We start from the raw sequence: 27,654 nt of genomic DNA on the forward strand, positions 1-27,654 counted from the left end.
TTAGAGTTACCTCCCCTAGACCAATCTTTTCACGTGTGTTTGTTTACAGTGAGAGAGGAGAACGACGTCTCCTCAGTAAAATCGGAGATCAGAGCAGTGTCTAAAAGAAATGATGGCACGTTTTGGTCATTAGGGAGAGAATTGTTACGATTTCAGACATGAGAATCAATGAAAACACGTTTTTGTTTGGATGCAAAGTTGTGTTAGTTCCTTACGAAAGACACCATGTTCCAGAGTAAGTAAATTGAAGAACGGTCCTAAATATCCGGATATATAGCTCCGAAATAATGGAGCCTATAAGGCTGTGTCTTGTGTTTCAAAACAGATAACGCACATGTTCGATTATGCTTGACAACGTATATGTAGAAACGTGTCTGCAAGGCTAACTTAGTAGCCAGTAAGGAAATTTCTGGTTGTCGTCGTTTCAAATACAAATTTATACCCTTTGGTTCGTCAACCTTGCTGGTGGTGAAATTGCGAAGTAACCTGACCCAGTGATTCGACTCACATTTTGTTAGAAATGATGCTAATCCATGTCACTCCATATTTGTGAACTTTCAAGCGGCAGGTGTTTTATACTAGTTTATACTAAGCTTTAACACTGTAAAGTGGACATCTAGACAGTCTGGAGAGACATTAGAGAAGCTGGTTACCACTGAACTGAATCAGACGAGTGAAGTAAATGTAATGTGGTGTTGTCCTTATTCATGATAAAACTGCAATTCTGATTGACCTTATCTCGTTAAAATACCAGATCTTTTACTCCGATGTAATACCTGTCTGCCAGACAGAGGACAACTCTTCCATTGAAGGTGAACTTGGAGTGAACTTTTACCACCCAGTGTAAAAGAAGGTTGCAAGGGTTCTTGAACCAATCAAATGTCAGCTTTTGATTATTCAGCTTCATTTCCTTCAGCTGCCATTTGGAAATGGCTGTTTTATTTCATTTTCAAGATGCCATATGTGGTGGTGTGAATACCTTGATCTCAATCGTACCGAGAATTTAGAAGCCTCGACACTAATTGGCTGATTCCCAATGGACGTGTTGTCTGATCTTCTTACTGAGAGGAGGGGTGGTCGGGTTGCCTAGTGGTTAAAGCGGTCGCTCGTCATGCCGAAACCCGGGTTCGATTCCTGACATGGGTACAATGTGTGAAGCCTATTTATGGTGTCCCCTGCCATGATAGTTCTGGTGTATTGCTAAAAGCGGTGTAAAACCATACTCACTCACTCACACTGACAGGTATCATATCAAAGTTTAATTGTGATTGACCACCTCTTGTAACATCATTTTGTAAGACAAATTCTTAAAACTGAAAGAAATGTTTAGTTTGTGACCAAATGTTTCCTGCAGATATCACAAATGGATGCAGTCTGAAGAGCTTCAGGAGTTGACGGCATCGGAACCCCTCAGTCTGGAGGAAGAGTATGCCATGCAGTTGGCGTGGCGCCAAGACCTGGACAGTCAGTGGACCGAGATACTTGACAACTGCTCAACTGTATTTCATGCTTTAAACATAATGCATCATTATTATATGCAATTATTATGTTGGTGTTTTTTGGGTGGGGTGGGTTGAGTAATTTTCTGCACAATTTATTATTTCAACAATATAGTGGCTGTTTCTATGGTCTTTTTTTTGTAGCCAGGAAACATTTCATTATGTGTTTCTATACTTGCCATCACTTCATTATACAAACAGAAAGATTTTTTCTTCATTCAATTTTGCATGTGAAACAACTTAACAGCACTCAAGGGGTGGTCGGGTAGCCTAGTCGTTAAGGCGTTCGCTCGTCACGCCGAAGACTCGGGTTCAATTCCCGACATGGGTACAATGTGTGAAGCCCATTTCTGGTGTCCCCCGCCGTGATATTGCTGGAATATTGCTAAAAGCAGTGTAAAATCAAACTCACTCACTCCTACTCACTAACAGCACTCAATCATGTGTTTCAGAATGTACATTCATCATCTTGGATGCAGATTTGTACCAGAAATCTGGTGAACCCACCCAGTATGGTAGAGAAAAAGGTATTTATGATCTATATTAACCATGCAATAGGCCTATAGGCATATGGTAATATAGGTAATAATATAGGTAATGTACATGTATATAACAGGGCTGGGACGGGTAACTCGGGTCGGGTGGGTACTGAGAAGGACCCAGGTACCCACACAACTTCAGTGTATGCATAATCAGATAATTTTAAATGTGTATCTAAAAACATTTTTCCATAGCTACGGTCAAACTATTCCCAATCAGACATATTGTACCTATCCCTTGAGACCTACAGCGAGTACCCGGATAGGGTTGGGTAATGGGTGGGGTGGGGGTGGTTGGGTACCTGGGTAGTAAATTTGGACTCGTCCCAGCCCTAGTATATACATAACAAGTCAGTTCATGAAACAAAGTACCGGTACTTGAGTGTTCTTAACCTGTAGGCTTGGCCTGAGAACACATCCATATTATGAAGGACAAAGTATGTTTTTCACAAGTCCTTGGTCTATGAGTCTTATGGTTAGATTGGAGACACTTATTATTTTAGGAATGTGTTCCTAATGTTTCAGAAGCGATGGTTGGGGATGTGAATCTGTTCTTCAACGAACAAGGAGAGAAACATGTCGCAGAGATAGAGATCATGATAGCAGGTAAAACAACATGGCGGCAAGTCCCAATCTCTGCTAAGATTCACAGATGTTTCAAAGAGTGAATACGTGTGTTCTGGGTTCTACAGATCACTGTTGTTGACTGTTTGACAAGCGAAAAACACCCTCGGTTAAACAGACAACCCTCTGGTTAAAGAAACGTCCCAGTCGGGTAGCAAGGCCAGTTTTGTTTATAGATTGCAGATTTTGCTAACAAATCCAGGAAAAATAAATGATAATATTGTTTAAAGAACATGATGTGTAGTATTTGTACAGTAACATGTACTGGGGTAGATGTCTTTACTTCTGAATAGGATTTGTTCTATAGGAGAAGTTTGCCATAGCTATGTAGGCGAGAAGTCTGGTATAACGTGGAGATATGGTGTAACATGGAGATATGGTGTATGGTGTAACATGGAGATATAGTGTATGGTGTAACGTGGAGGTACGGTGTAACGTGGAGATATGGCGTAACGTGAAGATATGGTGTAACATGGAGATAAGGTGGAGATATGGTGTAACATGGAGATATGGTGTAACGTGGAGATATGGTGTAACATGGAGATATGGTGTAACATGGAGATATGGTGTAACGGAGATATGGTGTAACGGAGATATGGCGTAACGTGGAGATATGGTGTAACATGGAGATAAGGTGGAGATATGGTGTAACATGGAGATATGGTGTAACAGGGAGATATGGTGTAACATGGAGATATGGTGTAACATGGAGATATGGCGTAATGTGGAGATATGGTGTAACATGGAGATATGGTGTAATTTGGAGATATGGTGTAACGTGGAGATATGGTGTAACGTGGAGAGATGGCGTAACATGGAGATATGGCGTAATTTGGAGATATGGTGTAACGTGGAGATGTAACATGGAAATATGGTGTAACGTGGAGATATGGTGTAACGTGGAGATGTAACATGTAAATATGGTGTAACGTGGAGATATGGTGTAACGTGGAGATATGGTGTAATGTGGAGATATGGTGTAACGGAGATATGGTGTAACATGGAGGTATGGTGTAATGTGGAGATCTGGTGTAACGTGCAGATATGGTGTAACAGAGATATGGTGTATCATGGAGATATGGTGTAACGTGGAGATATGGTGTATCATGGAGATATGGTGTAACGTGGAGATATGGTGTAACGTGGAGATATGGTGTAACGTGGAGATATGGTGTAACGTGGAGATATGGTGTATCATGGAGATATGGTGTAACGTGGAGATATGGTGTAACGTGGAGATATGGTGTATCATGGAGATATGGTGTAACGTGGAGATATGGTGTAACGTGGAGATATGGTTGTAACGTGGAGACATGGTGTAACGTGGAGATATGGCGTAACAGAGATATGGTGTAACGTGTATACTATTGATACAAAGTAGCTCTATGTGGCTGAAAGTATCCTATGCTGTGTGTGTCTGAGTCAAGTTCTCATTCTTTGTCAAGGCCATTAAGACAAGATGTCTGTTTTCAGAATCGTCCGCGCGAGGGAGAGGGCTCGGGAAGGAAGCACTCCTGTCTATGATGAGATATGGTAACTTTAAAGCAGGTGGACTCTACAAAAGAGCCCACAATTAGTGTATAGAGTCGGTACACGTAGAAATAAATTGCCACGTGATTATGTGGCATTTGATTGGCAAACCAGGCCACACCTACTCTCACTGAAGGGGTTGTTGTCGGCACGGGTCCTACAAATATGTACCCCAGGTACGTTTCTGTATACAGAAATGTAACCTAGCCAAAATCAGAATACAGAAGAGTACGCAGTATCCTAAATGGCGGACAAGTCGATATTCCTCTGCCCCAAACCGGTTCATGTTGTAGTTCTGATTCGCCTGATGATGAGGGCATGCTGGGTAATGCTGTGCATCGTAGAATATGGGAGGAATGTACGTACGTCACGGCGTTGTTCTTTTTTTATGTAGCACACAGGAATGCATCTCATACAACAGTATGATAGCTCTGATCTATTTATGGTAAGGAAATACCGAGAGAAAAATATACAACAAGTACTGCCATGTTGATTTGAACCACAGTTTGGCATCCAGGACGTGTTGTTTAGGTAAGTGTTCAAGGAACCGGTTAAGGTTACGAGCATTGCGTAATGCGGCCTGCAACGGAATGGACACATCCTAGTGTTCATATCTGTCCACAGCGACATACCTGGGGTACATATCTGTCCACAGCAACATACCCAGGGTGCATACCTGTACACAGCAACATACCTGGGGTACATATCTTTACACAGCAACATACCTGGGTACATATCTGTACACAGCAACATACCTGGGGTACATATCTGTACACAGCAACATACCTGGGGTACATATCTGTACACAGCAACATACCTGGGGGACATACCTGTACACAGCAACATACCTGGAGTACATATCTGTACACAGCAACATACCTGGGGTACATACCTGTACACAGCAACATACCTGGGGTACATACCTGTACACAGCAACATACCTGGGGTACATACCTGTACACAGCAACATACCTGGAGTACATATCTGTACACAGCAACATACCTGGAGTACATACCTGTACACAGCAACATACCTGGGGTACATACCTGTACACAGCAACATACCTGGGGTACATGTCTGTACACAGCAACATACCTGGGGTACATATCTGTACACAGCAACATACCTGGGGTACATATCTGTACACAGCAACATACCTGGAGTACATATCTGTACACAGCAACATACCTGGAGTACATACCTGTACACAGCAACATACCTGGGGTACATGTCTGTACACAGCAACATACCTGGGGTACATACCTGTACACAGCAACATACCTGGGTACATATCTGTACACAGCAACATACCTGGGTACATATCTGTACACAGCAACATACCTGGGGTACATATCTGTACACAGCAACATACCTGGGTACATATCTGTACACAGCAACATACCTGGGGGACATACCTGTACACAGCAACATACCTGGAGTACATATCTGTACACAACAACATACCTGGGGTACATACCTGTACACAGCAACATACCTGGGGTACATACCTGTACACAGCAACATACCTGGGGTACATACCTGTACACAGCAACATACCTGGAGTACATATCTGTACACAGCAACATACCTGGAGTACATGCCTGTACACAGCAACATACCTGGAGTACATACCTGTACACAGCAACATACCTGGGGTACATGTCTGTACACAGCAACATACCTGGGGTACATATCTGTACACAGCAACATACCTGGGGTACATATCTGTACACAGCAACATACCTGGAGTACATATCTGTACACAGCAACATACCTGGAGTACATACCTGTACACAGCAACATACCTGGGGTACATGTCTGTACACAGCAACATACCTGGGGTACATACCTGTACACAGCAACATACCTGGGTACATATCTGTACACAGCAACATACCTGGGTACATATCTGTACACAGCAACATACCTGGGGTACATATTTGTACACAGCAACATACCTGGGGTACATATCTGTACACAGCAACATACCTGGGGTGCATATCTGTACACAACAACATATCTGTACACAGCAACATACGTGGGGTACATATCTGTACACAGCAACATACCTGGGTACATATCTGTACACAGCAACATACCTGGGGTACATTTCTGTACACAGCAACATACCTGGGGTACATACCTGTACACAGGTACATACCTGTACACAGCAACATACCTGGGGTACATTTCTGTACACAGCAACATACCTGGGTACATATCTGTACACAGCAACATACCTGGGGTACATATCTGTACACAGCAACATACCTGGGGTACATATCTGTACACAGCAACATACCTGGGTACATATCTGTACACAGCAACATACCTGGGGTACATGTCTGTACACAGCAACATACCTGAGGTACATATCTGTACAAAGCAACATACCTGGGGTACATATCTGTACACAGCAACATACCTGGGGTACATATCTGTACACAGCAACATACCTGGGGTACATACCTGTACACAGGTACATACCTGTACACAGCAACATACCTGGGGTAAATATCTGTACACAGCAACATACCTGGGGTACATACCTGTACACAGGTACATACCTGTACACAGCGACATACCTGGGGTACATGTCTGTACACAGCAACATACCTGGGTACATATCTGTACACAGCAACATATCTGTACACAGCAACATACCTGGGGTACATATCTGTACACAGCAACATACCTGGGGTACATATCTGTACACAGCAACATACCTGGGGTACATATCTGTACACAGCAACATACCTGGGGTACATATCTGTACACAGCAACATACCTGGGGTACATATCTGTACACAGCAACATACCTGGGGTACATATCTGTACACAGCAACATACCTGGGGTACATATCTGTACACAGCAACATACCTGGGGTACATATCTGTACACAGCAACATACCTGGGTACATATCTGTACACAGCAACATACCTGGGGTACATTTCTGTACACAGCAACATACCTGGGGTACATATCTGTACACAGCAACATACCTGGGGTACATATCTTTACACAGCAACATACCTGGGTACATATCTGTACACAGCAACATACCTGGGGTACATATCTGTACACAGCAACATACCTGGGGTACATATCTGTACACAGCAACATACCGGGGTACATATCTGTACACAGCAACATACCGGGGTACATATCTGTACACAGCAACATACCTGGGGTACATATCTGTACACAGCAACATACCTGGGTACATATCTGTACACAGCAACATACCTGGGTACATATCTGTACACAGCAACATACCTGGGGTACATATCTGTACACAGCAACATACCTGGGGTACATATCTGTACACAGCAACATACCTGGGTACATATCTGTACACAGCAACATACCTGGGGTACATATCTGTACACAGCAACATACCTGGGGTACATATCTGTACACAGCAACATACCTGGGTACATATCTGTACACAGCAACATACCTGGGGTACATATCTGTACACAGCAACATACCTGAGGTACACATCTGTACACAGCAACATACCTGGGTACATATCTGTACACAGCAACATACCTGGGGTACATATCTGTACACAGCAACATACCTGGGGTACATGTCTGTGTCGACGAGCCGTTCAGCCCTACTAATAGACTACTGTTTCCTGATTGGCTGATGATACAATGGGCGGGGCTTGTGGTGTATTATTGTGCTAAATGATGTCAATAGTTTTGTATCGTTGTCTAAGTTATGTTTGTGTTCATCAGTAAGCAGTCTGGGAAGTTATTGTTGACATATTTGTAAGAATTTCCTTAAAATTGAACTGAAAAACTGGGGTGCACTCTTTGCGTGTATCCGCTTGGCTACACAGATGAAGTCAGTATGCGCTCTGGTTTTTACATTTATAACTCCATAACGCTAAATATTGAAGTCAGTCCCTAGTGCATATTTGATTTACAAATCTCTTCAAATGTCTTGGTAATGGGGGTGTTTGTGAGGAATTATCTACCTTCACAAAAACAAAATGCCTGTAAAAGACTTTACAAAACCCATGTTCATTTTGAGCCATTTTCGTTATTGGGCTATTCAGTTTAAGTTGGAGATTGTAGATACTATACTATTTGAGTCTGATGCTTTTAATTTTTATCAATGATATATGTATATGCTAATTCTTGGACCTTTTGCTTACTATAGGCGTCGAAGCTCTGGGATTGACTAAAATAACAGCCAAAATTGGCTTCTCTAACGCTCCAAGTCTTGCAATGTTCAACAAGTTAGGCTTTGTGGAGGTAAGTCATGTTATTGCTCTGCCTCTATTTATTGTAAGGGGTTGTGGGGTAGCCTAGTGGTTAAAGCGTTCGCTCATCACACCGAAGACACAGGTTTGATTCCGACATGGGTACAATGTGTGAAGCCCTTTTCTGGTGTCCCGCGGTGATATTGCTGGAATATTGCTAAAAGCAGCAGAAAACCATACTTACTCTCTCTCTCTATTTATTGTATATGGTATATCAACAGTATTGACTACTAGTATTATTATTAAGGCATTGTACCAGTATTCGTATTACCATGATTACATGTTCTTTACCACTCTGTCCTCAATTGCAGATGTATGAAATTAAATGAAAACCATTAGGGCAGTCATATTATAGTCTCGCCGAGTCTGTTAATATCTGTCACTGGGCACACCGTATTCGACGTAATAAGCGCCCCGCTCTAATAAGCGCCCACGGCGATATTTACTAATATATTGGCTAGTGAACAATCCCAATTAGCACCCCTTCTGCTGGATCAATGTATACAAGATTTATTTATTCATGTATGATAAGCACCCTTAATTATGGGCCATTAAATTCTTGAAAATATGTCTATCGTGTATAATACGCACATATTCTTCTTTTATATCATTTCAGGCTGTCAGCATAAACCACAAAATTTACAATCTTTCAACTCTGTTTTTTATCTCACCAAAATTATATTCTAATAAGAACCCCTTATTTCTAATTTTGAGAGCGCCCTGGGGGTTTATTACGGCAAATACGGTATGCCCATTTTCGAAACACATGATGTGAATGATGAAGTCAGAATGTCTGTGATAACTGGTAACATTGTTCTCCTGTTCTACTTCCAGACTTTATTTATTTTTATATTTTGCCTACTGGCTTTAGTTAGTGATAGCTTTAGAACAATAATTTTTTGGGGTTAAATTTTATTTTGACGACCGATCTAATTTCAGGGTTAATTCGGCACATTTCCTCCTTGCACACGACACCAAAGGTGAAAAAAAATCACCAAGACCCTTTTCTGACGTTTCTGTTGACTATTAAGGAAAACTGTTTGTCTAGTATAGCTTATGTCATTTCTTGTATGAAGTACCAGGTTCATCAGTGCATGGATGTGTACAATGTCAGTCTCCCTGTTTACATTGACGAGGTTCATATTTCTTGCCTAACAAACATATTCCATTATATGAACAGAAAGCTGTGTGTGTGTGTGGACGTAGGGTTGTTTACCTGTAGTCTTCATGCTCGTTAGGGGCGGTCAGGTAGCCTAGTGGTTAAAGGATTCGCACCGTAATGCCGAAGACCCGGGTTCAATTGCCGACATGGGTACAATGCGTGAAGCCCATTCCTGGTGTCCCTGTCCGTGATATTGCTGGATAATTGCTAAAAAGCGGCGTAAAACCATACTCACTTATGCCCGTCAAAGTCAAAATTGAGACCAGTGGTTTATTAAGCAGTTGTATTTGAGGTCCCGTTTCTCAAAGCGATCTTAGCAGTAAGGTGATCGTAAGTCCCATACTTTAACATAGACTTACGATCATCGCCGCACTAAGATCACTTTGAGGAACGGGGCCCAGATGTGTAAAACCATACTCACTTATGCCCGTCAAAGTCAAAATTGAGACCAGTGGTTTATTAAACAGTTGTATTTGAGGGTGGAGCGATGTGTACAGACCTCTCCTCCTGTCACACATTTGATGAGTGTGTCAACATTCTGTAACATTGTTCCTTCCAGGTATCGCGGAGTGACATGTTTAAAGAAGTCACCCTTGAGATGGTTGTTGATGACCAGGCCAAAGCTTTGATCCAGACCGGCACTGCAGGCTACAAACTACAGGCAAAACCAGGTCCCAGCTGACCCGAGTCAGTCTCACTCCCATCTGACAGGGTGGTAGAGTGGCCAAGTGGTTAAAGCGTTGTCTGGTCTGGCCTCAAATTCTTTCATGGCTGCTGTATGTGAAGTCTCCTTTGACTTTAAAAGCCGTGTAAAACCTAGGTTAATTGCCATTATGACTAGTCCCATTAGGGGGCACGGGTGTCCCAGTCATCTAAGGCGCCACAATTCACTGTGAAGAGTTGCATCCCTTGGGCATGCCAGAAACCTATGATTGTGGGTTCGAAACCCAGTTCACCCCAGTTATGTTTCTAGGTTTGTCAGCACCATACCCGAAGTAGTAAAGGTCTGAGACCTGCATCACTTCAGGCTTTCCTCCCACATTAAGCTGACACGCCACAATATAACTTGAATACTGTTAAATGCGGCGTTGAACCCAACTCACTCACTATTCCCATTATGACTACTAAAACAAGAAGTGGGTAAATGGGCCTACCTGTAGAAGAATGGACTACTCCAGTCGTCAACTGTACTGTGCCCATGTGTACATGAACCATGTCTTATGACAGCTGTGGTTATTTTCCATGTATTATTTGTTCTTATATTCTACATTCTCACAACAATCACAGAATACTTTACCGAGAAACCTGTTGGGGTTTTCACAATGGCAATGGTAGAGGAAAGGGCTATGTTTGCACTCTTAAAGAAAGGCCTTAAGGATGAAATATAGACTCACCCATGATAGTATGTTATGTGCATTTCACGCAATGATTGCCTTGACTGTAATGTAGGCCTCAGAAATTTGGAGATTTGAAAATTAAAATACCTTATTAAAAGAGTACATGTATATAATCTCTAACATTTGCAGCTGGTCTATATTTCTCAACATCAAATTTCCTGATCTATGGTGAATTAGGTAAAGTTGATTAAAATGTAGAAAAGCATTATCATATTTTAGCATACAACTGCAACAAAAACTGAAATCCTAAAATGTGCCGTGTCAGTTGTCCAAAGTCCTGTGTTCTATTCCCCACATTGGTACAAGGTATGAATCCTTCTGGTGTCCCGTGTCTGCTGTTGGTGAAGGAGGTTTACCACTACACTCTCACACCCCTTGTTATCCAGTGGGACCCCTCACGAACACAACCCCCGCATCGTTGGTTCAGAAGAGTCCATGTCTAACATTCCAACATGAAAGAATCTGGGTGTTGTGATGTAAACAAGAAAACATAGAGAGACCCAACACTTTTATTGTGCTACAGGCAAACTTTCTTCGAATAAAAATGCAAATTGTCCACATGGTGAATCAGCTCAACTCATTCCAAAAATATCTAAGAGGATATAAATACAGCAAGAATCTGGTAACCATGGTAACAAGAATGGTAAAAAAAATCAATGTATACAATTGATATGCTAAATCTGTACATTAAGAACGCACAACTTAAAAACAATGTTCACAATGAAAAGTGACAAGCTTACAGTCTGCCATTAATTGCACTACATCAAACATTTTACAATGTGTGATTTGGCAGCATCCATAGAAAGACACAACACATGTGGCAGTTCTTGCATACTATGATTAATTTCGGAGAATGTCTGGGATAATGAAAGTATCTGCAGTGTGTTTCATTTCCACCTGTACATGCTTTCTGGTCTTCCATAGTATTTGTTAACAAATAGAAAACTGACATCACACATTAAAGGAGTATTTTAAGGTTTTGCACTGGTTGAAAAATCACAAAGTATGATGCTCCTGGTATGTGATTCCTTTCTGCCAATTCAGCAATCTCATTAAAATCAGATCTTATTTCTCGCTACCGCTAAACAAAGATCTGAGGACATCCCACATCAGCGTCGTTTACCAGATCATGAAAGTAAAAGTCGGAATCTGTTTTCTAATTATGCAACCACGAAATATTAAACACGGGGTATTCCGAACGACAGTTACAGGTTTTATGATTATATCCATACAATCTAGGCCATCTGTAAGCCATTCCAGAGTGTTCTTATCAGTTTTAATTTTTTTAATCGACAATACGTCAAAATATGTTTCGAAGCGTAGTCGCCAGTTTGAAACTAGTGTCGTAAAGCTCAAGAAAGCTGCCTTCTTATTGGCTAATGTCGATTTCTTGTCAGTCATTTCATTGGTCGGTCAAAATTTGCGAAAGGTCATTCTGACGTGACACATAATGGGATGTCCTCAGATTTTTGTTTAGCAGTAGCGAGAAATAAGATCTGATTTTGATGAGATTGCCAATTCAGTTAAGGCCCATTTGCACAAGGTCATCTTGTCATCGTAGCGTTGAGAATATTGGAACTCCCACACTTGAACAGTCCTAAAGTGTAAATGACTTTTGTTTCAGTAAATCATGTTACAAGTCCTTGTGAGCTGACTAAAGCACGACGGAGATAAGATATAAGATGTTTTGGAAGACTGTCGGCCATGATAACTTGTAAATACAGTTAAATAATTGGGATCTGGTTAAAGACCAACAATCTTCCAAACAGCTAGTGCTGCACTTGACACATTGATGATTTTTCAATCTCTGCACTGAATGATTGCAAGCCATATACAGTCATAAGTAACTATCTATAAATTCGTATTCTCTGCGCTATACTACTGTGTGTATTGCACTGTTTGGTAATAAATTATAATTCCTGATATATGAATATGGGACAGGGTCAAGCATTCATATTTCTACATTCAGATTAATCACATTCTATCAGTGTCTCGCCAGAATGTTGCCGACTGACATGTTTGTATTGCTAATTTCATGTTCAACACATGTTTGGTTACAGAATACATGGGACCTATTTCTGAATAAACTGTGACATTCTTATCAGCTGTTGTTTCCTTTCTATTTGGAGCAGTTTGGTAAATGCCTTCTTGCGACATATTTCATTTATGTCAGGGATATTATCTTCTCCAGGGATACCAGCCCAAAGAGACGTGGCCATAGATGTATTTCACGTTCGTTAAACACACCAGCATGGTACGGTGCCAGAAAACCAAGGACCATAATCAAGGTGATTCTGGGAGAAGAACTCGCTTTCAGTAAATCCTGCCTTGGCCAAGGGATGCAACTCATATTAGGGGGAAGTTATAACAGCCTCTTAGTAATAATGATATGATTCATTTAAGGGATAGAAAATGGGTATCAATCCATTGAGACTTTGAAAACATTGATCTGATAGTGTGTAAAGCTGAATAAAGCCAGCATGTTGTATGTCGTCACATCATACACACTTTTCCCAAACAATGTCATATGTTGTCTTATTTTATCTCTACCATGTCCACAAAGGTATATTCTGAACATTATTTGAAATCATGAATAATCTAATAATATTCTGAATATTGTTAAAAATGTCACTTTGCATATAAATAATAAATACATTATTTCATTGCATTTAGGAACTTAACGAACTTAGGCCTGACACTCCAAGGTATTTGCCTCGTGTAATTACATAGTAACCATAATGACAGTCATGTCTGATAATTATTCAGACTAAATTTTTCATTTTTCACAGCATAATACCTAGATACCTGTTAAAACTGGTAGTAGTAAATAATTATATTAAATAACATACTGCCATGGCAACGTGAACACAAACATTATGAGAACTGGTGAAATATACACCCAGACCATGCAGCGCAACAGTCAGCATCAGGTGATACACTGACAGGTATGTACAGGTGAGACACTGATAGGTATGTACAGGTGAGACACTGATAGGTATGTACAGGTGACGTTTCACTGACAGGTATGTACAGGTGAGATACACAGACAGGTATGTACAAGACAGCTGACGAGATAAATAAGGGTTATCATACAAACAGCTTCATCCTCCCGAGGCAAGAGAGTCAATTGACTGTAAAAGTCCACTTTACACCCTTGCCGAACTAGGCTGGAATTTCTAGGTTTGATTGTTGCGCCACCAGTGGTTATGACGAGTTACGTCCCTTCTATGTCCCTCCTATTGACCAATCAGATTATATCACTTGCATTTGCGTCAAACAAGACGGTGGCGCCAAGTAGAGACAATCTGATCAATAATCAAAATATATATTGTGATAAAACGTGTCTTCGCAAAGTACAGGAAATCACTTGAGGACCTTGAATAAAAACATGAAAAGATTTGGAAATATCTGTTGACACTGAGCTGGCAGTACACATGCTTTGCAATTCCTGCAACAGACCAAAATCTGCACAGCAGTTATCAGTTTACGAACCAGATATCGATTTCGTTACACGATTATGCATAGACTCATTATTCCAGCCAAAATGTACCTACATAATTCCAGCTTAGTTCGGCATGGGTGGAAACTGGACTTTATAGTGAGTTACCTCCCTTGCCCCAGGAAGATGACATAGCCGATATGTGACCTGATAAAACGCATCAACTTCCTTCGTATTGTTTTGAGCAAAATCAATCGTTTCTACAAGTATGGACAGGCATCATGGAAAGGTTATGATTTGAACTGGTTAATGACACGTTGCTAGATAACTGATTTATACATGACATAATTAGCAGCTTTGGGCCGAGACATTCCCCATCACCTTCCAGTGTCTGAGTCTTCCTCGCAAGTTCTCTTACAGAATATGTCCAATTTGTATCTATTTTGCAGATGTTCTTGGACAAAACCCTGTATGTCAAGAGGCAGGAGGGGAAAAAAAAAAAAATGTTGTAAAGGTAATTTGAAGTTCTTTTTTTGAAAAATATTGAAAGTTCTAACAAAATAAGCAAATATATTTTTAAAAGGCATATCAAACACTCAATTTTGTTTTTATTTTATTTTTACTGCAGCACATTAGGGAAGGCTCACCCAAAATGAGAAAATAAATTGATAGACTAAATATCATCTCTGAAAAGTAATGTGTGAAGACAACCTTCACTTTGCAGATACTGCCGAGAAAATGAACAAAGGTCTAGATTACATACCTGCCAAGCTAACTGCCTTTCATCAAACGAGATCTCTCGATATTGCATCAATATACCAATGTATTGGCTTAATGTATCTCCTGGCACTGTGTCCATAGGCAAGGGGAATACTTGCTCAAAAATGATATTTACACTTTGAAAACATCAGTAAAATTTTAAGACCAAAATTTCATTAAAATATGATATATCTTTTGCAGTGGTATATATTTTTGTAAAGCAACAAGTTTAAAATATAATACAGTTGTATAAGCAAGGTTAATGATACAGAACAAGGAAATAGATTCTCATGGAGGCATTCACAAGTGTAAGTTTACTTCTTTTGGGGTATGATTTAGGACATAAAGCAATTTCAGTCAAAATACTGACACTGACATGGCCACTGAATGCCCGTCCTACTTCACATGATTGCGGACATCCGAGATTACTGAAGGAGCACTGCCTGCTTCAACACAGGACCTTTATAACAAGCAGCAAATACTGATCAGTGTACTAATCAGGAAAACAGGTAACTCTGTACAATGCTGTAAGCACCAATGAGACACATTATAACACAGGAAGGCAAGCTGTACCTTGCTTCTAGCCAGACTTTCAAAAGCCTTAAAATACCTAAAATAAAACACTAATCTAAATGTGCAGGATCAGATCAACATCAACAAATGTGTTCAAAAGACCAACTGACCTCTCATTGAGGAGGTTTTTCTAGGGTAAATTCCCACAGGCCAATAGTGGAATTTGATTACAGCATTTAAAACCGTGGGTATTTTTGAACAAATATATCCCATTCTTTATTCTCTGACCTAATATATTTTCGATATCCTAATGGAGACATCGTTTGTCTACACAAAATACTTCGATTCTCCTCAAAGGTAAACAGTGCAAACAAATTCCTATCAGAAGAGTAACAAACATGGCAGTTTTACACAATACAAAATCTGGGAAATCTGATCATGCACCATAAAGCGATTACAATTAAGAAACAGGAAGATCTTAAATGTCATATGCAAACATTATACATTGAATCACTCCCAAAATTAAGTTTTCAGAGATGAAGAATGATGTGTCATAAAAGCACCAAAGTTATAAATGAATCATTTGAACGTCTTTGTTGAACCGATGAAAACAACAACGCAGCCCTAAGTTGTGCACCAACCTGTCTAATGTCAGTACAAGGTATATCAGTTCTATAACCGAAAACCTGCAAGAACATATTCTTCTAACTAACCTCCACATGTCTTAGAGGTGAAACCAAGTTCTTTATTACTTACCGACCACAGAACACCATGAGACACAATCCTGTAATAAGCACTATGAATGATTTACCAGTATGATGAACTGCTCTTCTATCACTGGTAGTAAATGCCATGCCCATAGTATGGCACAGTCAACCTGTTAAACTGCTGAAACCCATGTAGGCGCGACATTAATGCATGCTCTAGAAACGTTAACAAACAATGTGATATAAATTATATTGTTATTGTTGTCTGACCGACACCTATATCTATCATGTTATGATAATATATTTCTCCAACTTTTAAACGAAGCATTTCAATTTGAGCACGGTTTCCTAAGAAAATCTTAACTTCCACATCAGGTTAAAGTCAGATCAGTGGAGGACATGTAGTTTACATTCATCATGTTCAAAGCCACATGCATGTATAATTATATTAGTATTGCAAGAATCTAAAAAACTATCAACACATTGTTGATGTTAAGGTGTTTGCGGCAAGTTAGTGCAACCAGTTTTATTACCTGACTACTTGATAAAGAGTACCGTAATCTACATAATCAGCACCCTGGGGGTTCTAACAAATTTGAGGTCAAATGAGTCCTTTGGGAGGACATTATCCAGAATTGGGTAAATATTAGGATGTTGTACTCATATGTTAAGCATGTTAATTTCTCTCATAATTGGCAAACAAATGTCCTCACTCTCATGAAAATAAGTTTTTGTACTCCAGATCATACCGCTCTGCTTCTACAGCTTAGGACGCCTTCACAGAAGGTTCAGGGAGGTGAACCCGGAGTAGACTTTGACCACCAAGCTGATTGAAGGATGTCTGGGTTCTCGACATTTCCAAAACCATTTGACTTTATGTTATTACATTGCTTCTGAAACTCTGATTTGAACAAATAAACACCGCAAAAACTCCTTCAATGGTACTCTCTTTTGAATATGGATGACAGAATTGACAGGATGTATAAATATATTATAATCCTGAGCACCAGGCAGGGAACAAACAAGTGCCATCTTTTAACGTCCCTAGGTATGACACAACCAGAGGATCAACCACTGACCTCCCACTCTCCAGGCAGATGCACTTTCGTATAGGGTTGTTATTAAGTGAAGGGTGCTAATTACGTTGATTATGGTACTCATACATTATCTTTTGCATATAAACCAACAAAAATACTGCATTCACATAAATAACAATAGACAAAGACATATGATAATTTGCAGAAAATATTGTTAGCACATTTTAGCAATGTTAGTGGTTTCACTTGTGACCATCAAGGTTGTCATGGTTACAGCATTCTCTAGCAACTGAACAATACATATGGCATAAAAAATCTAAACGAGTTTTTCCCTGTAATGTCTTTGAAAAGAATGTCTGGCTGGTAGCCTCTTGTGAAGTAGGATGTGAAATGGGGGGGGTGTAACCAGGGTAGGAAGCAGTAGTTTTATTAAATCAGAATTAACTGCTTTCGTGAAAAGGCAGTGTGTTGGTGCAACAGGCAGTACCTGAGAACTATTTCTTAAACCTAAAATCTGCATAGGTCTCTGTGAGCAGCAACAATCAGGGTGTATGAACCATGACTGATGGTACAGATACAACCATGAAATTTAATGATTCAGTCAAGAGGCCAGGCTAAATTTATTTCTTGTTTTACTTATTTTTGGGGTATTTCTGTTAAGAGTCAAGGACCTGTTTCACAATGCAATTTTAGGGCTTCAACTGCCATAAAAGTATGGGGGTTATGATTGTCTTAGCGCTAAAATTGCTTTTGGGAACGGGCCCTGGAAACCACTAAATGTTTTAAATGTTGGCCATGTTGATATAGAAAAACATTTGAAATAATGTTTCAGCAATAATAGAACCAAAAGGTTGTTTGAAACAAAAAAAACAATTTCAATCAAACAGAAAATAGATTAATTTGGCAAAATATAGCAGTTAAACATGATAAAATAATAAAGATGTTGTCTGGCCTCAACTATGTGAAATGATAAAAGTTTCATCACAAAGTATTGGATATTGAACAGATTGAAAGTCTGATGAGATTGACTGAATCTTCTAAGATTGATGACGGTGACCTTGGGATTCCCATACTCAATACAAATCTACACCCCATATCAATAATATTTAACTTCATTGCATATATCTGTATGTAATCTCATCAAAAAATATGTTTTGGACCAATGTGCTTCCTGCGAGGATACTTTATACAAGTGAGAAAATGAATTGAACTCCACATCCAACATTGTCCAATATCTGAACATTTACCATGTTTACACATGGAATTGTTTCTCTGATCTAATAATTGGGCTTAATTGGAGCATGCATCCATGAATGAGTAAAATTTATGTTGTATCAGCATCTTGTTTGTTCCATTTATGGACTACAATTCATACAATAGTGTTTCAAATTGTTTCTAAATTAAAAATTTGGAATAATACAATACACATATATTGTTACACATATTTGTATACGGCCTTGTGCATCGTAAATTATTGCGATGAACTTTTAACCTCCAATACCATTCCCTAAATTCATATTATTTGATTAATTTTGTCACGATGGCAGTAACATAAAGAGTCCAAACTGCTGAAGACAACATTGAGATATTTCATTAGTTTCCTTCAAAAATAAAACAGTTTGTGAAAAGGACAAAGATTTCTAAAAACATGAAGAATTGGCGCACAGAAACCATGGAAACAATTCCCATTGCTAGAAATACAAATTTGTTGATTGTATTCCTTGTTCGAAACATGCGAACCCTAACAGTTTATTGACACATTATAAAAAATATGACAAATAAGATTTACCCTGAAGTTCAGTTTTTGAAAAAACCACACACCACAACAACATGGACAATGTATTACTGTCTATGGCAATGAACTGACCCTAATTTTGAAATCGATGTGATCGTAACCCATGTAATGCTGTGTCGCCCATAATAATGTCAGACCAGTTGCTCACAACAAAAATGACAAGCTTGCAAACCACAACATCTGTCCTATCTACCAGGTATATACACATACACGTTGTGAGATTAAACCACAATGGTGACACTTTCACGCACTGATTTGTGCTTACAAATGTTTCACATGCCCACTTTGTGTACATGTTTACCGTATACCACGTAACAAGCGCCCAGGGTGCTCTCAAAATTAGAAATAGGGGGCTCATAATCATGATAATAGAACATAATTTTGGTGAGAAAAAAAAAACAGAGTTGAAAGATCGTTAATATTGTGGTTTATGCTGACAGCCTGAAATGCTACAAAAGAAAAGTCTGTGCTTATTATACACAAATAAATAAGTCTTGTGGACATTGATCAATCTGAAGGGGTGTTAATTGGGATTGTTCACCAGCCAAAATATTAGCAAATACCGCAGTGGGCGCTTATTACATCGAATGCGGTAATACCAGCAAGATGACAAATTTTGTTTAATTATCCTCATCATAATCATGGTAATATTTGAACATGATTAACATCATCAAGGGTAATTGTAAAGTCAACATGACTGAATATTGAGTGATTTGACACGCACAGCGTCACACATGGACCACATGAAGGCGAGTCATCCAAAGTTTGAGTTCTGCAAGTTGAATCATGTATAATGTATGATAGTACCCAGATACACGACATGATTGAAAACTCAGCTGCCATTCTAGCACAAAGCACCGTCACATACTGGCAAGCACAAAACTAATAAATGCTCTTTTTGAAGCTTGTCACTCTGTATATTGCAAATTAAAATGGCTATGCTTCAAACATTAGTTCAGCTACAAAAATGAAATTTGTCTTTATTGCCACTGCATGATACTCAATGCACTAGTGACAGCCAGATTTTAACATTAATATGTACGTAAAAATAATCAATTATTCTATTCAGGACAAACCGTTTCATACTTCTAATATATTCTAGAAAGTTTATATTGTTTTCAAAGCAGTGTTTAAGTCACAACCACTGTGCTATAATAATCATGATGACAGTAACACAAATATTATCCATGTCTGCTGAAGAACAAAGCCTGTGCTATGCTGGACGTGGTCACTACTGCGCTACAATTCATAAATAGAAGTCTAATGGTCCTATTTGCAGCATAATTTGATGTCATGACACACTATAAAGATTTCACAATCCTGAACATGTTGAACACTTTGATGAATGAGACACAATCCCTTCACACAATGTGACACATATTTCCTTATTTTATCCAATTTTTTCTCACAGAATGATAGAAAACAGAGGTTTTCCCTGCTGTTGCTGCTGCTGTTGGGGTGGCTGTTGTTGAGGTGGTCCCTGTTGTGGATTGGCTTGTACCTGAGGTGGCAGTTGTACCAATGCCGCTTGGCCCTGAATGACAGCATGATTGGGAGCCGCATCTAAGCGACCTTGGCCCTGTGTACGACCCTGTCCCTGTGAAGGGCCTTGACCCCTGTTGAAAGAGACAGTTGAAGTTGGTGCCCGGGCCCCAGAAGGCCCAGGATGTTGAACTCGCGGCATCGCCCCCGAGTACCCACCAGCATCAACCCTAGAACCACCATGGCCGTGGGCTCTGTGAGGTCTTTCACTTGGATGCACATTAGAGTTGCCATTGCTAATGTTTGGTGCAACTGCACTAATACTTGGACGCAAAAAACTATGAGGCATTGTATTGTTTCTGTCGGCAGTAGTGTAGCTACTGGAAGGTCGGAACAGACTGCTGCTGCTGCTGGAGGCATCTCGAGCAGACCATGGACTGCTGTGCGAAGGATTCAGACTGGAACCACTGTTCCGACCCATATTTGGATTGGAAGATCCGGATGTCACACTGGATGATGAGGTTGACACGTTCCTCGGATTTGAGGCTGATGATGTTGGCATAACAATATTACCCTTACCACTTGAAAACACACTTGGAAACGCACTAGCAGTTACAGCTTCTCTGGCAGCAGTAGTGCTCATGGCCGTGCTTGTTCCCGTGGAGCCAATATTCCTCACTAAGGACAAGGGAGAAATTCTAAGGGTGGGCTGAGCTTCTCTGGGGAATGTGTTCATAGACATGGGCGTTGGACTGCTGTGTTTCATTGGTTGTGCGAGAGCTGAGGTTTTCTTTGTGTCTGTACTTGTGCTTGATGAATGATTTTGATCCGATTTGTTGTGAGGAGATGGGAGCATGAAGTCCTTCCAAGATGACTGTCTTTGTACAGCTTTGTTGCTGGATGTATGAGGCAAGGTGGCTGATACTTCGGGCATCCTTGAAGGGGAGTCCATCAAATCAGTGTCTGATGTGGGAGAGGTTACCCCTGAGCTTGTAGCCGAGTCCCCACGTTTATACGGTTTAAACGCCGACGTTGGTGAAGCGAACCTGACCGGAGAGAATCCAGACATGTCTACACTGTTCAGCGAGGATGGACTAGCTGGTGATTCTTTTCCTTCAGCAGAATCACCACTTGACCTCTGCTTTGTAGCAGTGCTTGCAATTTGAGTATTTGAATCTGACACGGTCTTTCCTTTCATCTCCAATGCGGACATTATGCCAAGGTTCTTTGGTGGTTCACTGGACCTTACTTTCTCAGTAGGGAGATTACTAGTAAAAGATTTCACATTTCTGGTTACAGGTGATTGTCTAGGAGAGGAATGAGCAAGAACTCCTTCAAACCTGCCTCCCATTTTGGACGTTGCTGCAGCAGATGTAAACCCTTCCTTGCCACCAAGACCACTACTTCCTTCTGGTTCCTGTCGAATTTGAAGCTGAATATAATCCGCCTTATAACGAGAGTTTTTATTTCGACCAGAATCCAAATCCTTCATCATGTTAAGTTTTGGTCCATTCAGTTTGGGTGAAATATTGCGATGTGAGTATGTATTAACATCATCAACATTCATGTAAGTTTTATCACTAGTGACTCCTCGAAGACCACTTCTTTCTAGACTCGAGTCCGATCTTGAACTGTCCAAAATATCCTGAAGATCGGAGTAGAATCTAGGTGGTTTTGGGGGAGGGATACCAGGAGGTAGGGAGCTAGAATGGCCAGCTGATATGCATCTTCTGGCATGAGGACCATTGTCACTAACCTGATCACAGAGACCGGAGGAAGAGAATGAGGATGCTTTGTGATGGGTTCGAATGTTGGACGCATCTCTTTCACCTCTAGGCCTCCCACTCCCTTTATTTTGCTTAGGGATAACACTCTGATTGACATAAAGCTCAATTTCATCATTATCCTTCTTCTGATTTTGCTCTTGGAAATATTTCACTTGAGTACTAGATTTGTTTCTTGGAGCAACTGTTGATGTGTTGAAATTAATATTATTCCCTTCCATGAGTGGTGTGCTCCTTTCTCTAGTTGATCCAGTATGAACAGTTACTTCAGGTTCAATAACAGGTGCACTTTGATGAATTTCATTCTCATCATCACTGCAGTTGACATTCTGATAAATCTTATCCTCATCAATATCACATGTAACTACCTGGTCTCCCATGTTGGCTCTCATTGAGTCATTGTGAGCATTGATAGAAAGAACTTGATTATTGATATCAGAAACTTGCACATAGGTGTCCCGGATAGCTTCTTCATATGGTGGTAATTCCTCTTCATCAAAGTCTGTAGGTAACAGATCATTATGAACAACATCAGCTTCTGTCACACCATCATATATAGTCATCCTTTCAACTTGAACTGGAACTGGTATTTCATTTCTCTGATTTCGTGATCGTTCATTCCTTCTAGAGTTATCACGAGGAGTATCATGCTCTCCTCTGTGTCTTCGTTCTTCTCCTCTTTGACTACGATGTCTTCTCTCTTTGTTTCGTCGTGATGAATCAGATCGGGATCCACCTGGTAGAAACTCCTCTGCCTCACGTCTGCTTCCATGGTCACTTTCTCTTCGGGAATGACTTCTACGTGAAGATCGTTCTGCCAGTGGTGCCCTACTGCTTGTGCTGGATCTAGCATCTGTTGCACCTCCTCGTAAAACGTTTCTTTGAAGTGAATTTGGTGCCTTTCTGGATGTTCTCTCAGTTGTATACTTGATCTTCTTGTCAAATATGACATACTTCAAGCAGATGATAACAGATATGATGTTTGCAAGAAAACTAAAAATACTGAATCCTAGTGCCAAACCATGGACCATGATAGTAGAATTATGCTTCTTGAGTTGTGTTTCCGGTCTAAAACTTCCAAAATGATAAAAGTTGCTGTCATAATCAAGTCCACCCGACGAAAGAATAACCATCACAAACGACACAATCACTCCAACGATTGCTGTAGCAAAGTATATCTTTGCACTTAAGGGTGCCCTTATCTGGGAAGCACTTATTGCGCATATTCCAGACACGAAGATAACCACTCCACACCATAATCCTGTTCCAAGATAATGTCCCCATATTTTATGGGTGAAAGCTAAAACACCAATGACCACTTCACCCAATCCGAGGAGTGATATCACAATCCCCAAAATAAGAACTTTGACATAAGGGAACTGAATCTGAAGGCGTACATGGAGCCTGGACATATTCGATTTTCAGCATTACTTTTGATATAAACAGTTTTTCTTTGGTTGGAGATTCCAACTCTGGGCACCTTGGGTACCTCGCACCATCCTATCTCTTATGTCAACAAATCGGATCAGACTTCTGTTGAACTAGACGCTTCTTTACCTCTCGCCACCAAAAATGGAAACTGTCCTGCCTCCGCAAGGTTCTTCCATGTGTAGCCATCCAACCTAATTCGACCCTGAAGCCTGAATTTTATGGCCTTGGTCAGAGATTGTCAATTTTAAAACGAAATAACTTCGAAGAGCACCTGCACAGGTAGACTTCCGAGGTGCCATACCAGTAAAAGACGACTTATCTAATTGGACAAAATGGGAGAAATACGACCAATCAAAAACGGTGTTCCTAACATCACCGGAAGTAGTCAAGTCAAGGGTCATGACCGGCGGCAATTATAGTCGTTTGTGTGCTTGTTTTGCCGTTTACAAATTTGGTCAATGAAAACACGAAATTTACGATAAAACATCACTAGACATGATGATTTACACATTCAGTGGTATTTGTGTACTGTATGCCGAACAATATTTCATACGCAGAGATTAAGGTTACATGTGTATTTGTCTCGTGAAATAAGCCGGAAATAGCGATCAGCTGTTTACACATTTTCGGATTTTCTTCCTTGTCTATGGGTGATTTAGTTTTCAGAATTCTTAATGTCATGGCCACTATCATGTCTGAAACGAAATTCCAGTGATAGGAAGACCGAAGACTTTGTATCTCTGACGACTAATGTTCGTTTCAAGGCGAGATCATGGTCAGTTAATTGGTATGATTAGCCGATCAGTTCATACACGATTTCGACAAAATTAATGTAAACAAAATTGAATGGAATCTTGGAAAAAAAGGTATCCTTGTGTTATGGGTTTTCGGATACGAAAGAAACATTCGTAGTTTTCTCTCTTATCACATGAACAACTGTAAGACATCTCATCTTATAAAAGACAACTTTCTTTAAAAAATTAGCCATTATCTGAGTATGGCAAGGTAGCATTTAGTGTAATAACAGGATTAACTTGCGTGCTTCACCACATATCTTGGCTCATAAAAATCATATGTGCCCTAGGGTCATATGTCATGAGACAACAGTGTTTTGTTTCCGTCATCCATACGGCATTGTTGATGTCAATCAAATCTTATTGTGATGTGAGGTCGGAATGACATCACACAAGAAATGACGCCATAGCTGAAAATTGTTGACATCATTCGACAAATTGTGGTTCCACTGATGTTGCGACTTGCTGTCCTTATAGGTAAACACTAAAATATGTTGACATCCTCTTCGGTAATAAATAGAACATTATATTCATGTTCCTGTCATACTGTGTTTACAACGCTCGTGCTTAAATTCTCACTACTGATTGGGAAATACCGGAATTTGTAGATTTGAGTATTGTAAACAGTATGACATGAACACAAATATAATATCCTCTATTTCCTCTGGCTGTATGGTAAAGTGTAATAATTGTATTTCCCATTTAAACAGCTGCTCCAATAAGAGCCCCGCCATCAACTCGTCAGTCAATGTGCTGTAATCATTATAATCACTCTGTACTAAACACAGGGTCACATGACACTCATTGTATTCACTGATGTAGATTACGCATTTCATCCACAAATGCAGTTGTGTAGAAGATGGTGCTAATACATGCTAACACTTTGCTCTGACATCCCTTAGCCTTTCCAACACGATCAGATGATGGTGCAATTAATATTCTTAGTTGTCAAGAATTCCTAATCTATCTTTGAGAATCATTTTTAGTACACACCACTGCTGTAATGTCAGGCTTCAGACTAGTGACTAAATTTCCACTGAATTTGTTAGCGCCATGACCCTGCTCTCGGGTTTTACTGAAGTCGTAACAGTCAATTTAGGCTTTTCTCGCATCTTACACAGACAAAATGTATCTGAAATGTTGTTAAAAGCAAAGTTAAGCCAAACTCACTCACTCTCTCGGAGGCCTGCCCATGTCACTTTTCAAACATTGCATATTAAACATGGACTGGAAAGAATGGAGAAAACTATGGATTTCATTTCAGACTTTGAACACAACTGGAGTATCGGAAGACATGTTCTATAGCTGGTTGCTACGGGAACCACAGACCCTGGTATGGCTGCCAATGCTCCACAGACAGGCAGCAGCTGAGACAGGTGGGGCTTTTTCTTGTCTGGTGACATTCTTCATATTTTTAGTTCATGTTCATATTGAATCTAGATAGTTAGAAATGGTCTTCAGCAGCACATGCTTGTCATAAGAGGCGGTTGACAGGATCGGGTGGACAGGCTGAATCTAGATAGTTAGAAGTGGTCTTCAGCAACCCATGCTTGTTATAAGACGCGACTGACAGGATCAGGTGAACAGGCTGAAATGGACTTCAGTAACCCATGCTTGTCATAAGAGGCGACTGACGGGATCGGGTGGACAGGCTGAATCTAGATAGTTAGAAATGGACTTCTGTAACCCATGCTTGTCATAAGAGGCGACTGACAGGATCGGGTGGACGGGCTGAAATTGTCTTCAGTAACCCATGCTTGTCATAAGAGGCGGCTGAAAGGATCGGGTGAACGGGCTGAAATTGTCTTCAGTAACCCATGCTTGTCATAAGAGGCGGCTGACAGGATCTGGTGGACAGGCTGAATCTAGATAGTTAGAAATGGACTTCAGCATTCCATGCTTGTCATAAGAGGCAGCTGACAGAATCTGGTGGACAGGCTGAATCTAGATAGTTAGAAATGGACTTCAGCATTCCATGTTTGTCATAAGAGGCGACTGACGGGATCGGGTGGACAGGCTGAATCTAGATAGTTAGAAATGGACTTCAGCAGCACATGCTTGTCATAAGAGGCGGTTGACAGGATCGTGTGGACAGGCTGAATCTAGATAGTTAGAAATGGATCGGGTGGACAGGCTGAAATGGTCTTCAGCAACCCATGCTTGTAAAAAGAGGCGACTGGATTGGGTTGACAGGCTGAAATGGTCTTCGGCAACCCATGCTTGTCATAAGAGGCGGCTGATGGGATCAGGTGGACAGGCTCACTGACGTGGTTGATGCATGTCATCATATCCCAGTCACTGGATTGTCTGGTCCAGACTCAAACATGTACAGCCCGCCATCATATCCCTGAAATATTGCTGAGTTCGTCATTGAACACAAAGGATAGATGAGAACTTCCTGGCTTGTTTTTTAATCAGTATTCCCTCACACATTAGACAATCTACAAGTGAAGAATCTTGAACAATGACATCATACAATAAATTAATCAAAGTTCTTGTTTCATCTTATCTTTGTTATTGTTTCAGAAAATGTTCTTTTTGTTTACAGTGAAACTTGAGGCGAAGTGCACTATTTGTACATCTTTCCCCAGAATAGGATTCAGGTGAGTTTCAGTAAGTTAATTTCATATTTTCCTCAACATTGTAAGAAGCTTTATGTGTTTGTTAACATTGGACCATGTTCCACCTATGGAGGGCTTTAAGAGCCTCTGCAGAGTCGTGTCCATTAGTCAGGCCAGGATTTGCTGGTAGTCTGACCAAGATTTGTCCTGATTTTGTACCTTGGTTATTGATTACCAGACCAATGCTCCTGGGTTTCTGGGAAATGGTTGTGTCACTTCGGCTGTTCTTCTCCCACTGAGATACCATCAAATCACAGTAATCCTG

At 40.3% G+C, this 27,654-nt stretch overlaps 2 protein-coding genes across 2 annotated transcripts; one reads left to right on the plus strand and one right to left on the minus strand.

The window, feature by feature from the left end:
- Positions 1 to 16: 16 nt before the first annotated feature.
- Positions 17 to 13,146, plus strand: LOC139468557 (N-acetyltransferase 9-like protein). Its single transcript, XM_071250610.1, has 7 exons — positions 17 to 235; positions 1,355 to 1,464; positions 1,952 to 2,026; positions 2,564 to 2,644; positions 4,136 to 4,195; positions 8,366 to 8,460; positions 10,190 to 13,146. The coding sequence occupies exons 1-7, from the start codon at positions 159 to 161 to the stop codon at positions 10,310 to 10,312; spliced, it is 621 nt and encodes a 206-aa protein (XP_071106711.1). The 5' UTR covers positions 17 to 158; the 3' UTR covers positions 10,313 to 13,146.
- Positions 13,147 to 15,436: 2,290 nt separating this feature from the next.
- LOC139468556 (serine-rich adhesin for platelets-like) lies at positions 15,437 to 24,258 on the minus strand. Its single transcript, XM_071250609.1, has one exon. It carries the CDS (start codon positions 23,953 to 23,955, stop codon positions 20,683 to 20,685), a length of 3,273 nt encoding a protein of 1,090 aa, XP_071106710.1. The 5' UTR covers positions 23,956 to 24,258; the 3' UTR covers positions 15,437 to 20,682.
- Positions 24,259 to 27,654: the final 3,396 nt, after the last annotated feature.

Source organism: Haliotis cracherodii, unplaced genomic scaffold (assembly GCF_022045235.1).
Source record: "Haliotis cracherodii isolate W230 unplaced genomic scaffold, xgHalCrac1.p SCAF_2, whole genome shotgun sequence".
NCBI lineage: Eukaryota > Metazoa > Mollusca > Gastropoda > Lepetellida > Haliotidae > Haliotis > Haliotis cracherodii.